This window comes from Schistocerca serialis, chromosome 1 (assembly GCF_023864345.2).
Source record: "Schistocerca serialis cubense isolate TAMUIC-IGC-003099 chromosome 1, iqSchSeri2.2, whole genome shotgun sequence".
Classification (NCBI taxonomy): domain Eukaryota; kingdom Metazoa; phylum Arthropoda; class Insecta; order Orthoptera; family Acrididae; genus Schistocerca; species Schistocerca serialis.
This window is the reverse complement of record NC_064638.1, coordinates 1,105,196,541-1,105,216,391: the sequence shown is the minus strand read 5'-3', so window position 1 is coordinate 1,105,216,391 and position 19,851 is coordinate 1,105,196,541. Positions and strand designations below refer to the sequence as shown.

The 19,851-nt window shown below is 36.6% G+C and overlaps 1 protein-coding gene across 3 annotated transcripts in view; it reads right to left on the bottom strand.

Moving 5' to 3' along the window:
- Positions 1-19,851, bottom strand: part of LOC126416498 (mediator of RNA polymerase II transcription subunit 30-like) — an 85,318-nt gene that overhangs the window by 53,123 nt on the left and 12,344 nt on the right. For 2 of the 3 annotated variants that reach the window (XR_007575476.1, XM_050084242.1), the window contains exons 2-3: positions 10,881-10,953; positions 5,528-5,699 (exon numbers count right to left, since the gene is read on the bottom strand). Coding sequence is in view for 2 of the 3 variants with exons in the window: in XM_050084242.1 (XP_049940199.1) it covers positions 5,528-5,699; positions 10,881-10,953 (245 nt within the window). In the remaining variant the exon portion in view is untranslated. The remainder of the gene's footprint in view (positions 1-5,527; positions 5,700-10,880; positions 10,954-19,851) is intronic. The other variant, XM_050084250.1, reaches the window with a different exon arrangement.

Here is a 19,851-nt window from a genome sequence, read left to right as displayed (position 1 = left end):
CTAGAACATGTGCCTTTACAAGTACGACAACATGTGGTTGATGCACAATGGAGCTCCTGCACATTTCAGTCGAAGTGTTCATACGCTTAACAACAGATTCGGTGACTGATGGATTGGTAGAGGCGGACCAATTCCATGGCCTCCAAGCTCTCCTGACCTCAACCCTCTTGACTTTCATTTATGGGGGCATTTGAAAGCTCTTTCCTACGCGACCCCGGTACCAAATGTAGAGACTCTTCGTGCTCATATTGTGGACGGCTGTGATACAATACGCCATTCTCCAGGGCTGCATCAGCGCATCAGGGATTCCATGCGACGGAGGGTGGATGCATGTACCCTCACTAATGGAGGACATTTTGAACATTTCCTGTAACGAAGTATTGGAAGTCATGCTGGTACGTTCTGTTGCTGTGTGTTTCCATTCCATGACTGATTTGAAGAGAAGTAATAAATGAGCTCTAACATGGAAAGTAAGCATTTCTGGACTCATGTCCACCTAACATATTTTCTTTCATTGTGTGTGAGGAATGTTTCCTGACAGTTTGGCCTTGCCTTTTTGTAACACCCTGTATACTCCTTCCACCTTTCTGCTTTCCCTTCTTTGCTTAGAACTGGGTTTCCATCTGAGTTCTTCATATTCATACAAGTGGTTCTCTTTTCTACAAAGGTGTCTCTGATTTTCCTGTAGGCAGTATCTATCTTACCCCTAGAGATGTGTGCCTCTACATCCTTACATTTGTCCTCTAGCCATCCCTGCTTAGCCATTTTGCACTTCCTGTCGAGCTCATTTAGGAGACATTTGTATTCCTTGTTGCCTGCTTCATTTACTGCATTTTTATATTTTTTCCTTTCATCAATTAAATTCAATATTTCTTGTGTTACCCAAGGATTTCTACTAGCCCTCATCTTTTTACTTACTTGATCCTCTGCAACCTTCACTATTTCATCTCTCAAAGCTACCCATTCTTCTTCTACTGAGTTTCTTTTCCCCGTTCTTATCAATCATTCCCTAATGCTTTCCCTGAAACTCTCTCCAACCTCTAGTTCTGTCAGTTTTTCCACGTCCCATCTCCTTAAATTCCGACCTCTTTGCAGTTTCTTCAGTTTTAATCTACAGTTAATAACCATTAGCTTGTGGTCAGAGTCCATATCTGCCCCTGGAAATATAATTTAAAACCTGGTTCCTGAATCTCTGTCTTGCCATTATATAATATATTTGAAACCTTCCAGTGTCTCCAAGGCCTCTTCCATGTATACAACCTTCTTTCATGATTCCTGAACCAAGTATTAGCTATGATTAAGTTGTGCTCTGTGCAAAATTCTACCAGGCAGCTTCCTCTTTCATTCCTTACCCGCATACCATATTCACCTACTACTTTTCCTGCTCTTCCTTTCCCTACTATCAAATTCCGGTCATCGATGACTATTAAATTTTCGTCTTCCTTCACTATCTGAATAATTTCTTTTATTTCATCATACATTTCATCAATCTCTTCGTCATCTGCGGAGTTAGTTGGTATATAAACTTTTACTACTGTGGTATGCATAGGCTTTGAGTATCATTGCTACAATAGTGTATTCACTATGCTGTTTGTAGTAGCTTACCCACTCTCCTATTGTTTTATTCATTATGAAACCTACACCTGCAGTACACCTATTTGATTTTGTATTTATAACCCAGTATTCACCTGACCAGAAGTCTCGTTCCTCTGCCACCGAACTTCTCTAATTCCCACGATATCTAACTTTAACATATCCATTCCCTTTTTTAAATTTTCTAACCTGCCTGCCCGATTAAGGGCTCCGACATTCCACGTTCCAATACATAGAATGCCAGTTTTCTTTCTCCTGGCAATGACGTCCTCCTGAGTAGTCCCTGCCCGGAGATCCGAATGGAGGACTATTTTACCTCAGTGATATTTAACCAAAGAGGATGCCATCATCATTTAACCATAAAGTAAAGCTCTGCATGCCCTCAAGATAAATTATAGCTGTTGTTTCCTCTTGCTTTCAGCCATTCACAGTACCAGCACAGTAAGGCGGTTTTGGTTAATGTTACAAGGCCAAATCAGTCAATCATGCCGACTGTTGTCCCTGCAACTACTGAAAAGGCTGCTGCCCCTCTTCAGGAACTACATGTTTGTCCTGCCTCTCAACAGATACCCCTCCATTGTGGTTGCACCTACAGTACGGCTATCTGTATCGCTGAGGAACGCAAGCCTCTCCACCAACGGCAAGGTCTATGTTCATGAGGGGAGGACGATTCAATAACATGCACCCAAAAATTAATTTCACTTTAGAGTTGAAACAGGATTGTACTACTAATTACCTTGAACTGACCATGACTAGAAGAACAACAAACACGCATTTAGAATTCTCAGAAAGCCAACTTGCACTGATGATCCATTGTTTGTTAAATATACTGTTACGAAGGATGAAGTTAATAAAGAAATTGGCATCTTAAAGCAGATTGCACTAGCTAATGGATATAAAGTTTCCAATGTTAGTAGCATCTACAATAAAATACCAAAAAAAAATTTACATATAATATAGTCACTTGCCTACTAATGATAGCAACCATACACCACACCTTAGGTCGTGGCGCTCTACCCAGATCAGCAGTCTTGTTACCTTATTTTTATTTATTTAATCTTATATACTATCATGTATGATAAATCAGTTGCCTTCCATTGTAATTTTCTAACAGATTGTATTAAAACATAGTGTGCTCAATTTGCAGCTTCTCTGTTAAACATTATATGCCCAATCTTTGTGCTGTGACACTTTTTCTTGTAATTTTTTTTATATTTTCTTTGTGTCAACGTTCTTATTGCATATACAGAGGGTTCCATTTATCTGAGGAACACATATGCAGGGTTGCACTTGCTGCCTACCAGAACTGTGCAGGTATGTCTTCTCAGCCAATGTCTTTTGAACAGTGGAACATTCATTTTGAATTTAACAGGAAGCCTACAAATTCAACAATGGCAAGATCGAATTATTCCATTCCCAAGTGTTTATTTGTAATTCGTACATGCATACAGAGTCCACTCATATTACCCAGAGGTCATTTAACCAAAACTTTCCAGATGTTCAAATTCCGAGGATTGATGCAATTCGCAAATTAGTGAATAAATTTCATGAAATGGGAAATGCGCCTGACAAGAAATGTGAACGATGCCATACTGTGCTCACAGGAACTCACCTATACAACACTTCATACTGCTTTGAAAATTTCTCTACAAAAATTCCATTTATATGGGATGTTAATTCCCAAAACTGTCAACAATCAAACACCAATAGACCTATTCTTTTTCATGATGAACCCTTCTCCATCAGAAAACAGGAACAAGGTGCACAGTTAGTGAAGACGATAGTATATCCAATTTTCTTAATGATACAGCTAACTTTGAAAAATATGCGCAAAACATTTTTGCAACTGTTTTTTTTTTTTTTTTTAAAGAAGTGAGTGAAAGAGAATGAAGCTTCACACTTTTTCCAAGAGGAGTCAGCAAGACCTCATATAGCCAGTGTTGCTTTGGACACAACTCATTGTGTGTTCCAGGACAGAGTCATTAGCAACAATATCTGGCCCACTCGAAGCCCTGATTTAACCCCCATGTGATCTGTATTTTAATCTATACTGCAATTATTCTTGTTCTTATTCATGATGTATGATGTAAGTGCGTATACTTTAACTCCAACTACTTGCCTTTCTAGCAACTTTCAACTTGACCTTCACAAGTGCAGGAGTTAGTCTTGCTACAGCTGTGAGTAGGCCACAATCAAATCAGAGCTACATGTTGCTTTGACAGGTTACTCAATGTAACGAAGTATATATAGATTTTGTGTAACTGAGTGCGATCTCAGTAAGGATGGTATGATCCTTTTTGCATAATGTTGCTGTTTTTATCTTTGTAATAGTTTTCGCCATCTAACCGTTTCTCTTGTTCCGATCAGTTTTGAACTTTTTGGTTTTACCTTACTGGTTCAGCTTATTTATTGGAAGAATTACTCATATGGATGTGGTATGCTTTACACATTACCTCTTTGATGTAATGTTGTTAATTTATATATAGTTGACCCTTATCTGATAGCCATTTCCTTTCTCATAACTAACTCCCAGCTACATAAACGATGCAGCGTTTCCAATACACTATTTGCCGACACATTTACTACAAATGGTATATTATTACTTTTCTTTATTTCCACACTTCCAAACTTTTCTATGTTCGAGGTTTAATTTGTAAAATTTAACTTAAGGCAATTTTCTGCTCTACACTTTATCTCAAATCTGAAGATAGTTGCTGAGTCAACTGAAAGTAGTCATCTCATTTTAATGCTATATAATGTGTGCTATCTAGACATCCACAAAAAATTTTAAATAGTTTTAATTTTAAGATATCCTTATTTTATTGCTTTCTCCTTTTCTTCCATCAGATATAACCAACTAAATTCTAAATTTGCTGTGAGCAAATGAATGAAAATGAGCTGAATCTCATAGCTGTATTTGGTATCTATTTCTCAAAGTGGGCATAAATGGTGGCATGGTCTTGATGGGACATCTGCAATGTGGATGGAGAATATTTGAAATCTAGATGTTTATTGCTGGTGGTTAACATGGCACTTGCGTGAACAAATGGCCGTTTATTCAACTTGCACTACCTCATAACAAATAAAATTCCTCTTCCATGCTAAAAAGAGAAATTTTAATTTATTTCTGTCTTGCACTAACTGGGTTTTGAAGACATGTTGACCCTCTCTCCCCCTTTCGATGATAAGAGACATGTAGCACTACACTATAATTTCCACTTGTGCTCTCTAAGACAGAGAGAAAGGGAATAGATATTAACTTATTTATTTTGTTGCAGAGAACAGAAACACAAATGCAGTGCTCTATTGTTGAGTGAATTCTTTGTAAATGATTCAGTCAATAACTTCTGATACAAACATATGTATGTAAGTAAACATTATTGCTTAAATTAATAAAAAGCTGAATTCTCACTGAACACAAAAACATAGCTGTATTTCTTATAAAAATAATAACTAACAATAAGTCATTGTTTTCACTTTCAGTGAGAATTTTTCTATAGTTTCATCCCACTACAATCTCATGATGTCGCTTTTTTTTATAAAACAACAATAACATAATAAAAGTTGTAGTCGATTGTATTGATTTGTAGTAGCTCTTTGCTTCATTATAATGAAGTATGGAGTTGGACAGTTTATTTATTTCAAAAATATTAGGCACCCAACAACTTTTTAGTATTCTTTACAAGTACACTTCCCTCAGAAATTGGAACAGAAAGAAATACTGTAAGGTGATTGAAAGATTCTTGGAGGTGATTAGATTGTTCAGTTAAGGCCCAAAAACCCTTCCAGTCATTTACATTGCACCTAGTGCAGTGGCACGAAGTAGCTAAACGCAACAGTCAGGATACACCTTTTAAATGTCGTGTGCGCCAAACGGTAAATTTGAAAACTTGTTCTGGAAACTGAAGTGTGCTCCATTATTATAAATGCATACCTGTTGCTGCTGTTGTAATTGCTGCAACTGCTGTTGCTGCTGTAACTGTTGCTGTATTTGTTGTTGCTGCTGCATTTGTAATTGTTGATTCTGTTGTTGCTGTTGCTGTACCAATGCTTGCTGAGCATTTGGCTGCATTCCAACACCATATGCCTGCTGACCAACCATCACTATAAAATTACGTTTTATTAGCACAGTTGTGATATTTAATAACCAATCATAATAAATAAATTAACAGTAACAGATAAAGAGTAGGAATTCTACAACATTCATTACAATTATGATTTTGCAGCTCCTTGTATCTTAATTGTTTAATATATTGAGTGACATGAAAAATATATAAAAGCAACTGGCAACAGTGGAGAGAGTACATCCATTGGAAAGGAGTGTAAGGAAAAAATTAAGCTGCTGACATGTATTTAGTAATGAGAAAAACAAGGTATAGAGTGTTCGTAAGTTCATAATGCTACAGAGGCAAATTCTTTCAGGGTCTCAATAAGGGTAAAACAACTCAGAGAAACTACTCATTACTAGTAACATTCTGAGTGACAACAGAGTGGAATCTTGTTATTAAAATTCACTACTATTACATTCACACTATATAGAAATAGTATGCTACTCTCAGTAACCTTACCTCATATTCTGACTAGAGACATCTCACCGTTTTCCATTCTAAGAACCCATCTTTCACACTCTTCCAATTTTTTCTGATCTTTTATTTGATTGTTTGTCTATTTTTTATGTTCTCAATTTGCCCTCGCATCCTGAGCTTGGATACAAGTACTGTGCTTCAGCCCAATCATTTTGCTTTCAAAAGTAATCTCTGTGAAAAGTTAAACTTTTATGTTGCACTGAGGCTCAACTATATTCTGACCTTTCACAGGGCATGTGCTAGCAACTGCACCATCGGTGCACAGTTCACAGAGCAAATCAAAGTATCAACTTTGATCCCTCCACACCTTCCAAGTCTTTCTTCAGTCTTCTAAAAACATTTCTAAACCCATTGCTTGGCTGCTCCATTAGAAATAACTGACTGAACAATAGGGTTACACACCACATTCCACTGTGTCCTAAAAATTACCTGTTCTCTGACTCAATAGAATTACAGAGGTTTCAATTGTGTGACTCAAGATCTGTGTTTAGCATGAATATTCTTGTGTACACTGAAGTAGCTGAAACCACTTACCACATATATGTACTAGCTCCTAACTTGCTATATTAATTTAGAATTTCTGGTCTCTTCGTTTACACACACACACACACACACACACACACACACACACACACACACACACACACACACACTACTGACCTAACTATGGGTGATGATCCCTTCAATTACATACAAATAGCTTTCTAATTACTAATTATTTCAATATGAAGTGTATACAATTATAGAAGTGTTCTGCATGCCATGCCAGTTCTTTACACTGTTGTTTATCCCCTTCATATTTTATCCAAATAACTGTCTGCACCTTAGTATGAATTCCAACCTTTCTTTTCTTATTCTTAGAGTCATTACTCATAACATAAAATGGAGGAAAGAGAATTAACTTATGGTTTGTTTTAAAAATTTCCTCAGACACTGCAATGGAAAGAATGTCATATTCCATCTAAAGATTCCCCACAAATCATTGTAACATCCTGTTACTGATTGAGTAGCCAGTTACTAATCTAATATGTCACTGAATTGGTTAATATTCTCATGTAATTTAATCTGGTGTAAATACCAAACATTCATGTAGTAATCAAGAGTTGGAAATAAGACTTTTTTATGCTGTCTACTATGCAGCTATCCTATACACTAATATAGCTTTAATGAATTTACTCTATAAACAAGCTGGCAACACCGAGAGGCAGCACACTTATAAAAGTAAGTGCCACAGGAATTCACCTCAAGCTTTGACCACAACTGTAAGCTTTTGTCAAAAATTTATTTGCATACACGTTTCACAGAATTGATAGAAGTTGTGAAACTAAAAATAAAGTTGATCGAAACTATATTACTGCACTATGGAGTATGCTTCAGAACACGTTTACTGTTTACTATGATTGGATGGTTTAAAAGAGGGGGGAGAGGGAGAAAATTGCTATGTCATTGGTCCCTTGTTCCAGTTAAAATAATTCCACAAGGGTGGGAGTAAAATAATTGAGATATTCAAAACACAGCTGGAAGAAAGCAGAAAACCACAAGAATTATAGAAGGGCAACAAAAACTAAAATGGACAAAATCAGACAAGAAAACTACAGAGAGGTGCAAGGAACATGTAGAAGAGATCAAAACAGGAGAGCAGATTACCATGGCCGGCTGACCATGAGAATAAAAAGGAGAAGCCGGTCACTCTGCAACACATTAAAACCTCCACTCTAAAAGCACTATGTACTGTGACTACCTGTCATATGTATCTTCAAATGTCACTATTCCTGCTATATATAACGTAGGTCTTGATAAGCGGGGATCTGAGTAATGTTAGCAAATAAAGTGACATTATACATAGGCAAGTTTTGCAATGAGATCAGCAACAACGTGCAGACTAATTACATACAAAGGGGGATATACACACAAATAGAGGTAATACAAACAATGGAAAGTGTGGTGTGTGGTGGGACTGACAATTTCATCAGACTATGAGGCTGGGAGAATATTAATTTACATAAATTATGTGGAAATTGGAAGAACAAGGGTGTTCCATTTCTGCATGAAATACAGACCATTCTCAGAGTACAACTCATATCAGACAGTTGAGCAATAAAACAAGCTACGTCCAAAAGTTGATAAATAGAGGCCATGATTATTTTACATAATAGGGGAAAAATCTGTACTGGTATCGTGACGAACGCTGGTATCCTGATAACCACTTCATTTTAAACCTCTGGTTGTTGACACAGTGATATGTGAATGAGTATAGTATAGTGTTAGAACAAAATCAGAACTGCAGATAAACTACTTCAGTTACCTAAGAACAGGTACCATCTAGGTTCCCAAGGCTGTGGACCTGGTCTGATTTACATGACTGGTCTTCAAAACATCAGCAATGATGAAACTGATTAAATTAGAAAGATGAATTTTGCCATGCACTGTTATGTATTGGGAGTGAAAAAGTTACTTGCTGGCAGACAGAATTTATACATACATGAGTACAAGAGTTGCTAAAGATGACCACAAGAGACACCAGAATGACTTATATGTGATGCAGGGCAGAGTTTGAATTGATTAAGCACCTGGTATTACTAATGTTTCAGGCACTGAAAACAAGGGTCAAGACACATAATTTGATGCACCAACAAGAATTAAATATAAAAGGCATGATGGACAATTTTACAGATCTTGGGAAGCAAATAAAATAATGCAGTACTTGGCTTAGATGTGTTATGTAATTATGTAAGTGTTCATGGGAGCCACCAGTTAGAACCTAATATTACTGATCATTTGAACCACAGTCACAATTTTCTTGCTATAATCCACAAATTATTTTGTCACAATCTGATGCCAACATGTTAACACCAATGTTACAAAGAAACTTACTGGCAAAGAATGTTTAAAACTCCTGTGCCAGCAAAACTACCACAAACTTTTTCATAAAATTAATAGGAACACTCAACTATGGTATACTAACAATGCACTGTACAGATTTGATGCTTAGTTTATGATCCACAGTGCACTTTTATCACTTCACAGATATGCAAGTTTATGGCCACCTTCTGGGAAGCACTTCATGTGTGCTAACTGCTTGCCGAAAGTTCTCAGGAATCTTTTACTGCTGGCTATTCTTCAACCCTTCCTCCCAGAATACCACCTTACGAACCCAATATGCTTCTGCATATTTGAAAATTACATGTGTAAGATGTCAAGACAGCTGGCCTTATGCTTGAAGTAATACATACGAGTAGTTAATCTCATCATTGTAACCCAAACAGAAAATGAGCAAAGAAAATATTTTGAAATGTTTTTGAGCAAGCCCAGAATCTCAAATCTGTCTGGCCTGCAGATAAATGTAATAAAAAATTCCTTCCGAACTGCATTTCTGAAAGCAATGTCAAGAGAATTTTATAATGCCTTGCACACTGCCAAGATCAGTTAACTGCCCACACCCTGATGACATCATGCTGGCTATAACCTACATAATATAGGCAAGTTCATTTTCATCCTTGTCCTTCATCGCACATAATGTAAACAGACAAGTCACCAGTTAGAAAAAAAAAATTACGTTAAATGTTCATGTCGAGTTCATACCGTATGTCCTAACATGTATCTTACCAATCTTCAATTTTTCGACACCTATGTAACTCCTAATTTGAAAGGTAAGAAAAAACTGTTTTCATACTTAAAGGAGCAAACAGTAATATCAAAAGTTATTTTCCAGTGTGAAAGAATTCACTACAAGGTTTTACTCAATGACAAAGAAGGAACTACTGAAATCATTTTAACACCATATTGGTCTGGAAAACTATGGTAAATAAAGGCATGATATACTGAATATCTATTCTGAAGAAACTGTGGTTTAGCATCATTATCATTCGCTGTTAACTATCATAAATATCCATGATATAATGCGACCCTCTCTACCAATTATTTCATATGAAATAATTCACTTCTTTTTCAAATCTAACTGTATGTAAGGTTGGGGGAGTGAATGGTTTTCAGCCTTGAGTATTATGATTCTCCTTCATAACAAATGTATGTGAGCAATTTTACACACACACACACACACACACACACACACACACAAAATGGGCATTGGCAAAAACTAGTTGCAGAAAGAAAATTATCTTCAAAAATAGAAGATTTTGATGATTTTCAAAATGTCATTCATTAGCTACTATATGGATAATGAATGTTATCAAGCAGAAAGAAATATCACCAATCTGTGAAAAGAGTGAAGTGTGTTTCTCATATCTTTGAACTTCATAAATTTTGATATCCTGAAACTGTCACAAAAAGATTATGTAAGCTCTCTTTATCATCTTTCTTCTGTTATTTAGAAGAACAAATATTACAGTTTCAAGATGGAGACACGAGGTACACTGTATGTTTACATTACTCAATTTTGTTCCAGTGTGAATGGTGATATTTCATTTCATTGTGAAATACCTTCATAGTGCCAGTGCAGGTGACCATTTATGAGGCAGAAAAAAAAATTAAAACAAAAATTGAGCCTAAACTCAGAAACATGTAGAGTAACAAAGATAACAACAGGAATACTACGATAAGATCAAACTACGAAAATGTTACATCTGCCTCACAAAGTGGTATTACGTAAATTGGAGAAAATATAAAACTAACTTTTATCTCAAATACACTACATGATAACCTAAAGCAAGACCTCAAAATGGCTGGCTATTATACTTAACTTCAGGATTTTGCAGGGGCATGTGCTCCACATGTCCTGCACACAACATTTTCCATTCTGATAGAACATTCATATCTGGACAGAGAGGAAATAAAATGCTCTCAGACATCACATGACAATGGTGATATATGGTGAAAGCACAGTTTGCAATGCCCAAAGATTATAGCTCAATACATATGCGCATTTTTATTTCCTTCATTATGCGAAGGTACAAAAATCATTTCAACTTTATTTCTGTTCCACAGCACACAACTTTCATGGATAATCTTTTGGCATGGAACAACATGTACTTTTACCATAACATATATTTATGATGTGTAATGTGCCTTATACAAACAATTTACTAAGCACCACAAATCATACAATGACTTTTTAGACAGAAAGTGCAAACATTCATTAAGTGACAAATCATAAATGACTGCTCTACGTGTCTCCAGATAATTTATTTAAAAAGTTAAAACTTTGTAACAGCATGGAACATAGAGAAAGAGTGTAGCCATGAGTCTCTCTCTCTCTCTCTCTCTCTCTCTCTCTCTCTCTCTCTCTGCACAAACTGCCGCAGTAACCCCCCCCCCCCCCCCCCCCCCCCCCCCCCCCCACACACACACACACACACACACACACACACACACACACACACAATGTCCCTGTTTACATGGGTCAATAAATAAGTGTTTACAATCACAGACACTCAAACTTTCACTATCATAAATCTTATGGTTTACACATACTTGTCAGCTTTAGTAACTCAAACGTTCACACACATTTCACTTTGGGTATTTCATGAAAGAGATCCTGCAGAGATGTGAAACTGTCAAGAGTTTGCTTGGCTTTTGACAACTGGTTTTAAACTGATGTTAGCCATTATCAATGTGATAAAACTTATGAACTGTATGATTGGGCTACTGTGTAGATACTGGATGTTAATAGGAAAGGGCACATATGCCCCACAGTTTAAGTAATGCTCAATTACTTTCGTCATGAAACGGTACACCTACAAACTGAAGAATCACCAAAATAATTACTGTTTGAAAATGTAATACAATTGCATAGACAAAAAAATCTACTCAAGAGGCAATGGCAGGAAAAACGCATATGGAATATCTTACGTGCATTGTCCTGCTGCCACGTGATAAGTAGATTTTTTTATACATAATATTATATTACAAATATAAATGTAAGTAACTGTAAATCATTGTTGATTGGCACAATAACTATGAAATAAAAACAAAGCAGAAAGTTGTAATCTGTGATGCTAAATTGGAACTAAACAGACATAATTAAATTTAATAGTGCAAAAATGTAGGCCTAATACTTTTATTGTGCTACTACAGAAATATTTTTGGAGACAAATGCTTAAAATGTGGAAGAATGTGTAAAACATCCAAGAGATGTGCTTTCTATGTTAACTGAGCGCACAGCTTGAAATAGAGATCTATTTAACGTTCTGTGAAATACAGCTGTTAAAAAATTACTTGTTTAACCACAGTAAACCATTTGTGTCACTACATTATACTGACAGACAAGTTATATGTTTCAAAACCTAGAACCAAAGAGCAATTAATACAATCAAAAGAAATGAAGGAGGAAGGAGAAACAACATGGAACCAACACTCAGAAACAACATTTTCAATTACATAAACCATACTTCCAATTAGAGGAAACACAAACAATTCTCTCTTCATAAAATATATATTTTAGATGTAACATTTAGTTTGTAAAAGTAGACTTCTGGCACTATCGGCTAACTGATCACAAGATCCCTTGATAAGTAAAGTTTTTAAACAAAAGAAAAAAAATGAGGAAGACTATCAAACCATCCCATCACACATTAAAAGAAAATTAAACTTTATTACAAAAATTGTTAAGTTATGAATTGCACATCTTAACTTACAATAAATATTACCCATATCACAATCAATCAGTTCTCAATAAATATCATCCAAGACAAATAGCACATTTCAACTACTGCTGCAATTAATGGATATATGGAGTAAACAAATTTTAAGTTTCAATCTGATCTCCAAAACAAATAAGAACACTTTTTCAAGGAGGTGGGAGAAGAGGGGTGGGGTGGAGAGACGAAGAGAAAAATATTAAAAGAGGAGGAGGGGGGAGACGGCAGAAGAAAATTTTATCAGGAGAGCCAAATGTGTGTTAACACACTGACATCCGGCACAATGTACACTGAGGTGACAGAAGTCATGGGGTAGAGATGTGCACATAATGCAAATGGCAGTATTATCGCACATACAATGTATAAAGGAGCAGTGCATTGGCAGAGCTGTCATTTGTACTCAGGTGACTAAGGTTTCAGAAGTGATTAGAGCCTCACATTGGGAATTAACAGACTGAATGGGAACATTAGCTGGTGATAGACACATGGGAAATTCCATTTCAGAAAATGTTAGGAGTTCAATATTCTATGATCCACAGTGTCTAGCGTGTGCCAAGAATATCAAATTTGAGACATTATCTCTCACCACAGACAATGCAGCAGCTGACAGCCTTCACTGAAATAACCACAGACATCAATGTAGGATTTACAACAGACATATCCATTAGGACAGAGGGGCAAAATTTGAGATTAATAGGCTGTGGCAGCAGAGGACTTACCCAAGTGCCTTTTCTAACAGCAGGATATCGTCTGCAGCACTTGGTTGCACCCCATACAACTGGAAAACTGTAGCATGGTAAGATGAGTCCCAATATTAGTTGGCAAGAGCCAACAGTAGGTTTGGAGTGTGGTGCAGGCCCCATGAAGCCATGGACCCTGGCTGTCATAAAAGCACTGTGCAAGCTGACAATGGCTCCATAATGGTGTGCATTGGGTTCACAGGGAATAGACTGGATGCTCAGGTCCAACTGAACCACTCACTCACCAGAGTACTACTTTGGGATAGTATGCAGCCATTCTATAATGGCATTTTTATGGGTGACAGTGCACTGTCACAGACCACTGTGGTTGGTGATTGGTTTGAACAACATTCTGGACAATTTGAGCGAAAGATCTGAACACCCAGATCACGCAACAAGAATCACATCGAACATTTATGGGACACAATTGTGAGGTTAGTTCATGGACATAAACGTGAAGTGGAAACAGTTTCACAATTATGGACAGCTATAGTGATAGCATGGCTCATTACTTCTGCAGAGGACTTCCAATGACTTGTTGAGTCCATGCCACATCGAGTTGCTGCACTAAGCTGGGCAGAAAGTCCGAAAATATTAGAAGATATCCCATGATTTGTGTCATCTATGTACGTTTTGAGCATGCAAATACGTGAGCGTGCACTCTAGCTCAAATGATTTCTTCCTAAAGACAGTAAAGCTTTTGTTCTTTTTTGTGTGCCTGTCAACTTCAACACTTCCACTATTCAGTGAATGGTCTCCTTTACTCTATTATTTCATTCTGCCAGAACTTTCATAACTATATTAAAACACTATATGGATTATCCACAAAAATTCTGGGGAGGGGGGAATAGCTATATCTGAACCTCAAGAAATGACCTGACCACAGTTCTTCAATAAAATTACAGTTTTATTTACGGTGAAAAAGTATCTATAGTATAGTTCCTCCGAAGCTACATATTAAAATGATCTGTCTTCCGTCATGTTTCCAGGCAAACAAGAATAATATGTAACGTTGAAACTGAAATGTATGAGAAATTAAATAGTATATTTTCATTCCTGTTGGCACCACACTGACACTATATTTATGACATTACATTTTTATCAGGTGACTAAAGGAAGTTAATGTCCAATTTATTCCACAACAATAGTTCATCCAATTTTGTGAGTGAGGAAACATCATGTGCTCCATTTCAGACAGCTCAAACATGCTTCATAAGTAATCCACACTGCTCAAGTAAAAATTACATAGAGGACTCAGATTAGGTGTTCAAAGAGGAAAACTGCAATACCTATTACATTACAATACATGACCGCACTAATAATTTAGACATAGATCATGTGTTGAGATCTGCTGTGCATGACATGACAGTAATGTCTCATTCTCCTGAATTCATCTCACCCATAATGGGAGGATGTTGACTGTTTTCCAGATGAACTGAAAGCAAGACATGTATGTGTACAATGGGCATAGTAGCATGTAGGCAAGCCCAGAGTCAAGTTTTCTGACCAGATTTAAGGCAGTAGAAAGAGCACAGCAGTACATACACGACGAGGTCAACCACAGGTATCCACACTTTGTGCAGTGATGCAGTCCACAACTAAATTTTATAATACAAGTTACCTGGTGCAGATTTTGTGTGATCAAAGGAACACTGAACAAAATGGACCTGGCAAATGACACAGTGCAGTTGTTAAGACACTGACCTCACTTGCAAGATGGAGTCTGATCCATCATCCATTCTTATTTAGGTTTCCTGTGACTTTCTTAAATCATTTCAGGCAAATACCAGGTTGGTTCATTCAGCAAGGCCATGGCCAACTACTTGTCCTACCCTCAGAAAATGTATATTTTGTGTGTATGTGAGCAGCATTATCTTATAATGGCAATCTTAAGTGAGCCACTACTTTAACCACAAAATATGGACTAGTTACTTTTCTCCTTATCCTTTTCTGATGTTTTAGCTGTGTTGTCATTAATATGAGATTATGATCAGAGTCTATCTACTATACTGATTAAATATCTACACCATCAACATCTTTAATAGTTTCCCCATAAATGGCAGGGTTTGGTTGCAATACCAACTGCTTCATCTTCTCCACCTTCCCACCACTTGTATATCACTGCACTGGCCCTGTCTTCTCCTCTCTTCCAAAAGCTTCCTTCCACTCCTTTTAGCCCCTTCCACTTAAGAGTCTTGGACTCCATCTTAAGCTTGTGCATCTTCCTGGACATTCTTTTCTCATCCATTCTTTTCACAAGGAGAGATCCCCAGCAGTAGGATCAACTTTGAAATCAAACCTACAGTGATGTAGCTTGATGTACCAGGTATGATATCCCACAGCCATTCACCCTGGTGGACCCTCATTTGCGAGTAACTGACAGGAAAAGTTTCAAGATTTCGAGTTATGTAATCTGTTGGTATGGTGTAATGGATTAGATAATAGCTTCACATGCAAGAAGTTGTGTGTAAGAATTTCGTCACATGCAATAAATTCTTTTACTTTTAAATCTTTAGTGGAATGATATGGGTCATTATTTTTATTCCATTAAATGGTTTAAATGTAATTTTTTTATTTCTACTCCTTTGTCTTTGTTTTAATCACTGTATGATTTGTTTCATTCTTTTTCTAACTGGAATTTCTGCGAATATGAGTTAATCATTTTCATCTATTATAACATTCAATTATTTGAAAATTCTGATCTATCAGTTAAGAAATGAAAGAGCACAAAAACTACTTATATTGACTGTGCAGTGGTGTGAAAAATGTGTTTTTCGTTTCCAAATGTGCATTTTTTTGCATGGTAATCATACAAACATTTAACTGTAAACTAAATACCCATGGCACAATGAACTCAATAAATCAGATGAAGATTGGAAAAACAAAAATAAATAAATAAATAAAAATAAATAAATAAAAAAAAATAAAAGGTCTAAGTATAATAAAATTCAAACAAAATAAGAAATAGATGATGATGAATGCAATTATGTGGATGAAAAAACAGAGTGATGAAATAAAAGAAACTAAATCTAAATTAATAAATAATATTAATTTAAAAACACATGAACATAGATTTCAAATGGAAAAAAGATGGAAAAAATGAGATCAAACGAAGAAGTTGATATTGTGATAAAAATGATGTGCCAAAGGAATGGAAATAAAAGAATTACATTTAAATCAATTAACTGGATAAAAACAGTGATCAAAGTCATTTTGACAAAGATTTAAAAATAAAAAAATTTACTGCACCTGGTAAGAATTGAACCCACAACTTTCTACATGTGGAACTACTATGTTATCCATTACACTGCACAACCAGACTACTTGATGCAACTATTTAACACTACTTAGTGTCACACGAAATTCTGAAATTCTTTTTCTGTCACTTGCTCGCAAATGAGGACCCACCACGGTAAACGGCTGCAGGGTGTGATACCTGCGAACTTAATCTGCATAACCGTACAGATAGAGTCAAAAACTGATCCCACTGCTGGGTACCTTTACTTGTGAGCCAAATAATATGCTGCATGGTTTCGACCATTAACTAACCATCTTCAAACCAAAGGATCATCATCTCCAACACTGCCTTGAGTGTCCACAATTGCAACCATATCAAGAACCAGTCCTTAAACTATACTGATGTAACAGGGTTCTGTTGCTAAGCATTTTTGTTATCTTTCTCCCCATCATAAATGTCAAAGTCTAGATCAGACATGTCACCTTTGAGAAGCTACAATATTTCTTCCTCTGAAAACGAGTTAAGTGTGCAAATCATCCAGTAAACATACAAAGAATTTTTATGAAAGCAACAAAAATACCAATAAATTATTTCAATACAAAATATTAAAATATTATCAACCAATTATTATACCACAGCATCAAAAAAAGGAGTTACACTTCACATTTAAAATTTAATATCGAGGATTTTGCACATACTGCATTCACTATCTTAATAAATACCCACTGTAACCAAATGGAATCATACATATTTGTGACTTCCAACCAACAAATTGTCGTAACTGACATTTTAAAACTGTTTACTAATTAATTTATGCATTCAACAATAATTCATTAGTGCGAGGTCCAAATTATTTTGCCTTCTTCACCCTGATATAATAAGCAAAAAAATATTTGTCAATGCACTGTAGCCCGATGTTCTGTTTTATCGAGCTCTCTGTATTAAATTTTTGGTCATTCTTGTTCATCTTCTCAAAACCCAGCTTCTTTATTTCCTACTCACTGTTTCCCCACACCAGTACATCATTAATAGGCCTAAACAACATTGCTGTCATCCTGTCTCCTATTGCTCTTGCTACTTTTGCATTGTACCATTCATTACCACTATGAAAAATAATGGAGATAGTGCATCGCCTTGTTTAGACTGTTTCTCGATATCATCTATCCTGTTCTCACTCTTCTTAGTGTCTCACAACTCAACTCATACATCTCTGTAATATTCTTTTATGATTTATTAGTCTGCTTTTTACTCCTTTCCTTCTTAGTGCCGCCCAAACTTTACTTCTGAATACAATGTTGCAGGTTTTCTCTGAATCTAGGAAGGCCATCAGTGGATATATCTCAAACTCAGTGCTGTTGCTGCCGTTGTCTCACTGTAAATATGGGCTCTACTGTGGAGCTTCCTGGCCCAAAGCATTCAGATTTGTCTCTCCAGAATCTTCTCAAAGTTTCACACACTGGCAAATCAGGGTAACATTTCTATAGTTTTTGCATCATTTTGGCTTCATCCCTTAAAGAAAGGTACAATTATTCTCGTCTTACAGTCTCTCAGAGCTCTCACTTCCTTCCGTATCACACTCATAGCTTTATACAGCCATTGTGTTCTCATATCTTTTGCTACTTTGATCACTTCCACAGTTCATCCAACTCCTATGGCTTTCCTCCTCTCATGTTGTTCAGCATCTCTTACACTTCTGTACACTTTAGATCTTTTCCCCATTTCTGGTTCAACCTATATACACACTATACGTCTTTCTCCACTACTTCCTCTGGATTCAGCAAATTGTTAAAACACACATTCCACAACACTTTTGAAGTAGTCCTACTATCTCATACCCATCTTTATTAAGCGTTTTTATATTCTCTGTAGTTACTCTTCTATTTCTAATCACTCCAGTGATTATGCGTAAAATGCAAGGTGATAAACTTTCAAAATGCTGTAGTGAATGACGTTAAATTGCAACGGAATATTATCGGAGAAGAGGGAAAATGTATAGCAGAAGAAGAAGAAGAAGAAAAAACCAGTGTGAAAACTGATAAATAGATGGCAATGTATGTGTCAGAATACGTAAACGAAAACACCTGTCATGTGCATGACCCGTTGAAGTTGGTATAAACACGCCAGGTACACGGATTTTTCTCCTTTCGCATCTGCGACATTCACCATTACTAACTCAATACAGGATCGTGCTTTGCTTGTAAAGCTGTATTACAAAAATGATGACTGTGCACACATCACTCTGCAGAAGTTCCCAACACGGAAGGGTTTGAAAAAAGGCGTTGGTCCGATGACTGCTGTGGGTATGGAAAAAATAATTTGAAAACTCAAAAAGAATTGTTCTTTTGATGTGCAACCTGGTAGAGGGAGGAAACAAACTGATTTGATGTCAGTGTAAGCAGTGGCCACAGCAATGCACGAGGAGACGAGTGGTGGTGTGCAAATATGTAGTGCATGGAGAATTGCCCAAACATTGGACAATATCTGTGTGAGCATGGTGCGTAAAATACTTTGAAACATCCTTCTTTGGTATCCATTCAAAATTACCCATGTGCACAAGTTGCTTCCTGTTGACCTGCCGGCAAGAGAGACCTTTGATTTAGAATTTCTTGCTCACATGGAAGTGGACAATGACTGGCCATGGAAGATATTGTGGACAAATGAAGCCCACTTCCATTTGACAAGATATGTCAACACACAGAACTGTCAAATATCGGCAACAGACAACCCACACACAAATCAACCAGTACCACTTCATACTGAAAAGGTTACTGTGTGGAGGGGGTTTATGGCATCATTTATCATACAGCCATATTTTTTCCAAGGAGACATGTGCTTCCGGTCCTGTGACCTGTCCCATCAGTGGCAAACACTATGAGTGTCTTTTGCACAACTACATCATTCCAGCTCTCGAGCAGCGTGGATGGGGTCATTTTTATGCAAGATGACGCACACCTCACAGTGCAAATCCAGTTAAGCAGCTGCTGACGGGCCATTTCAAAAATTCTAGAATTATCAGCCACCATTTCTCTACAGCCTGGCCGTCCCAATCACTATCTTAATTCGTGTGACTTCTGAATCTGGAAGATGTTGTGTTCCGT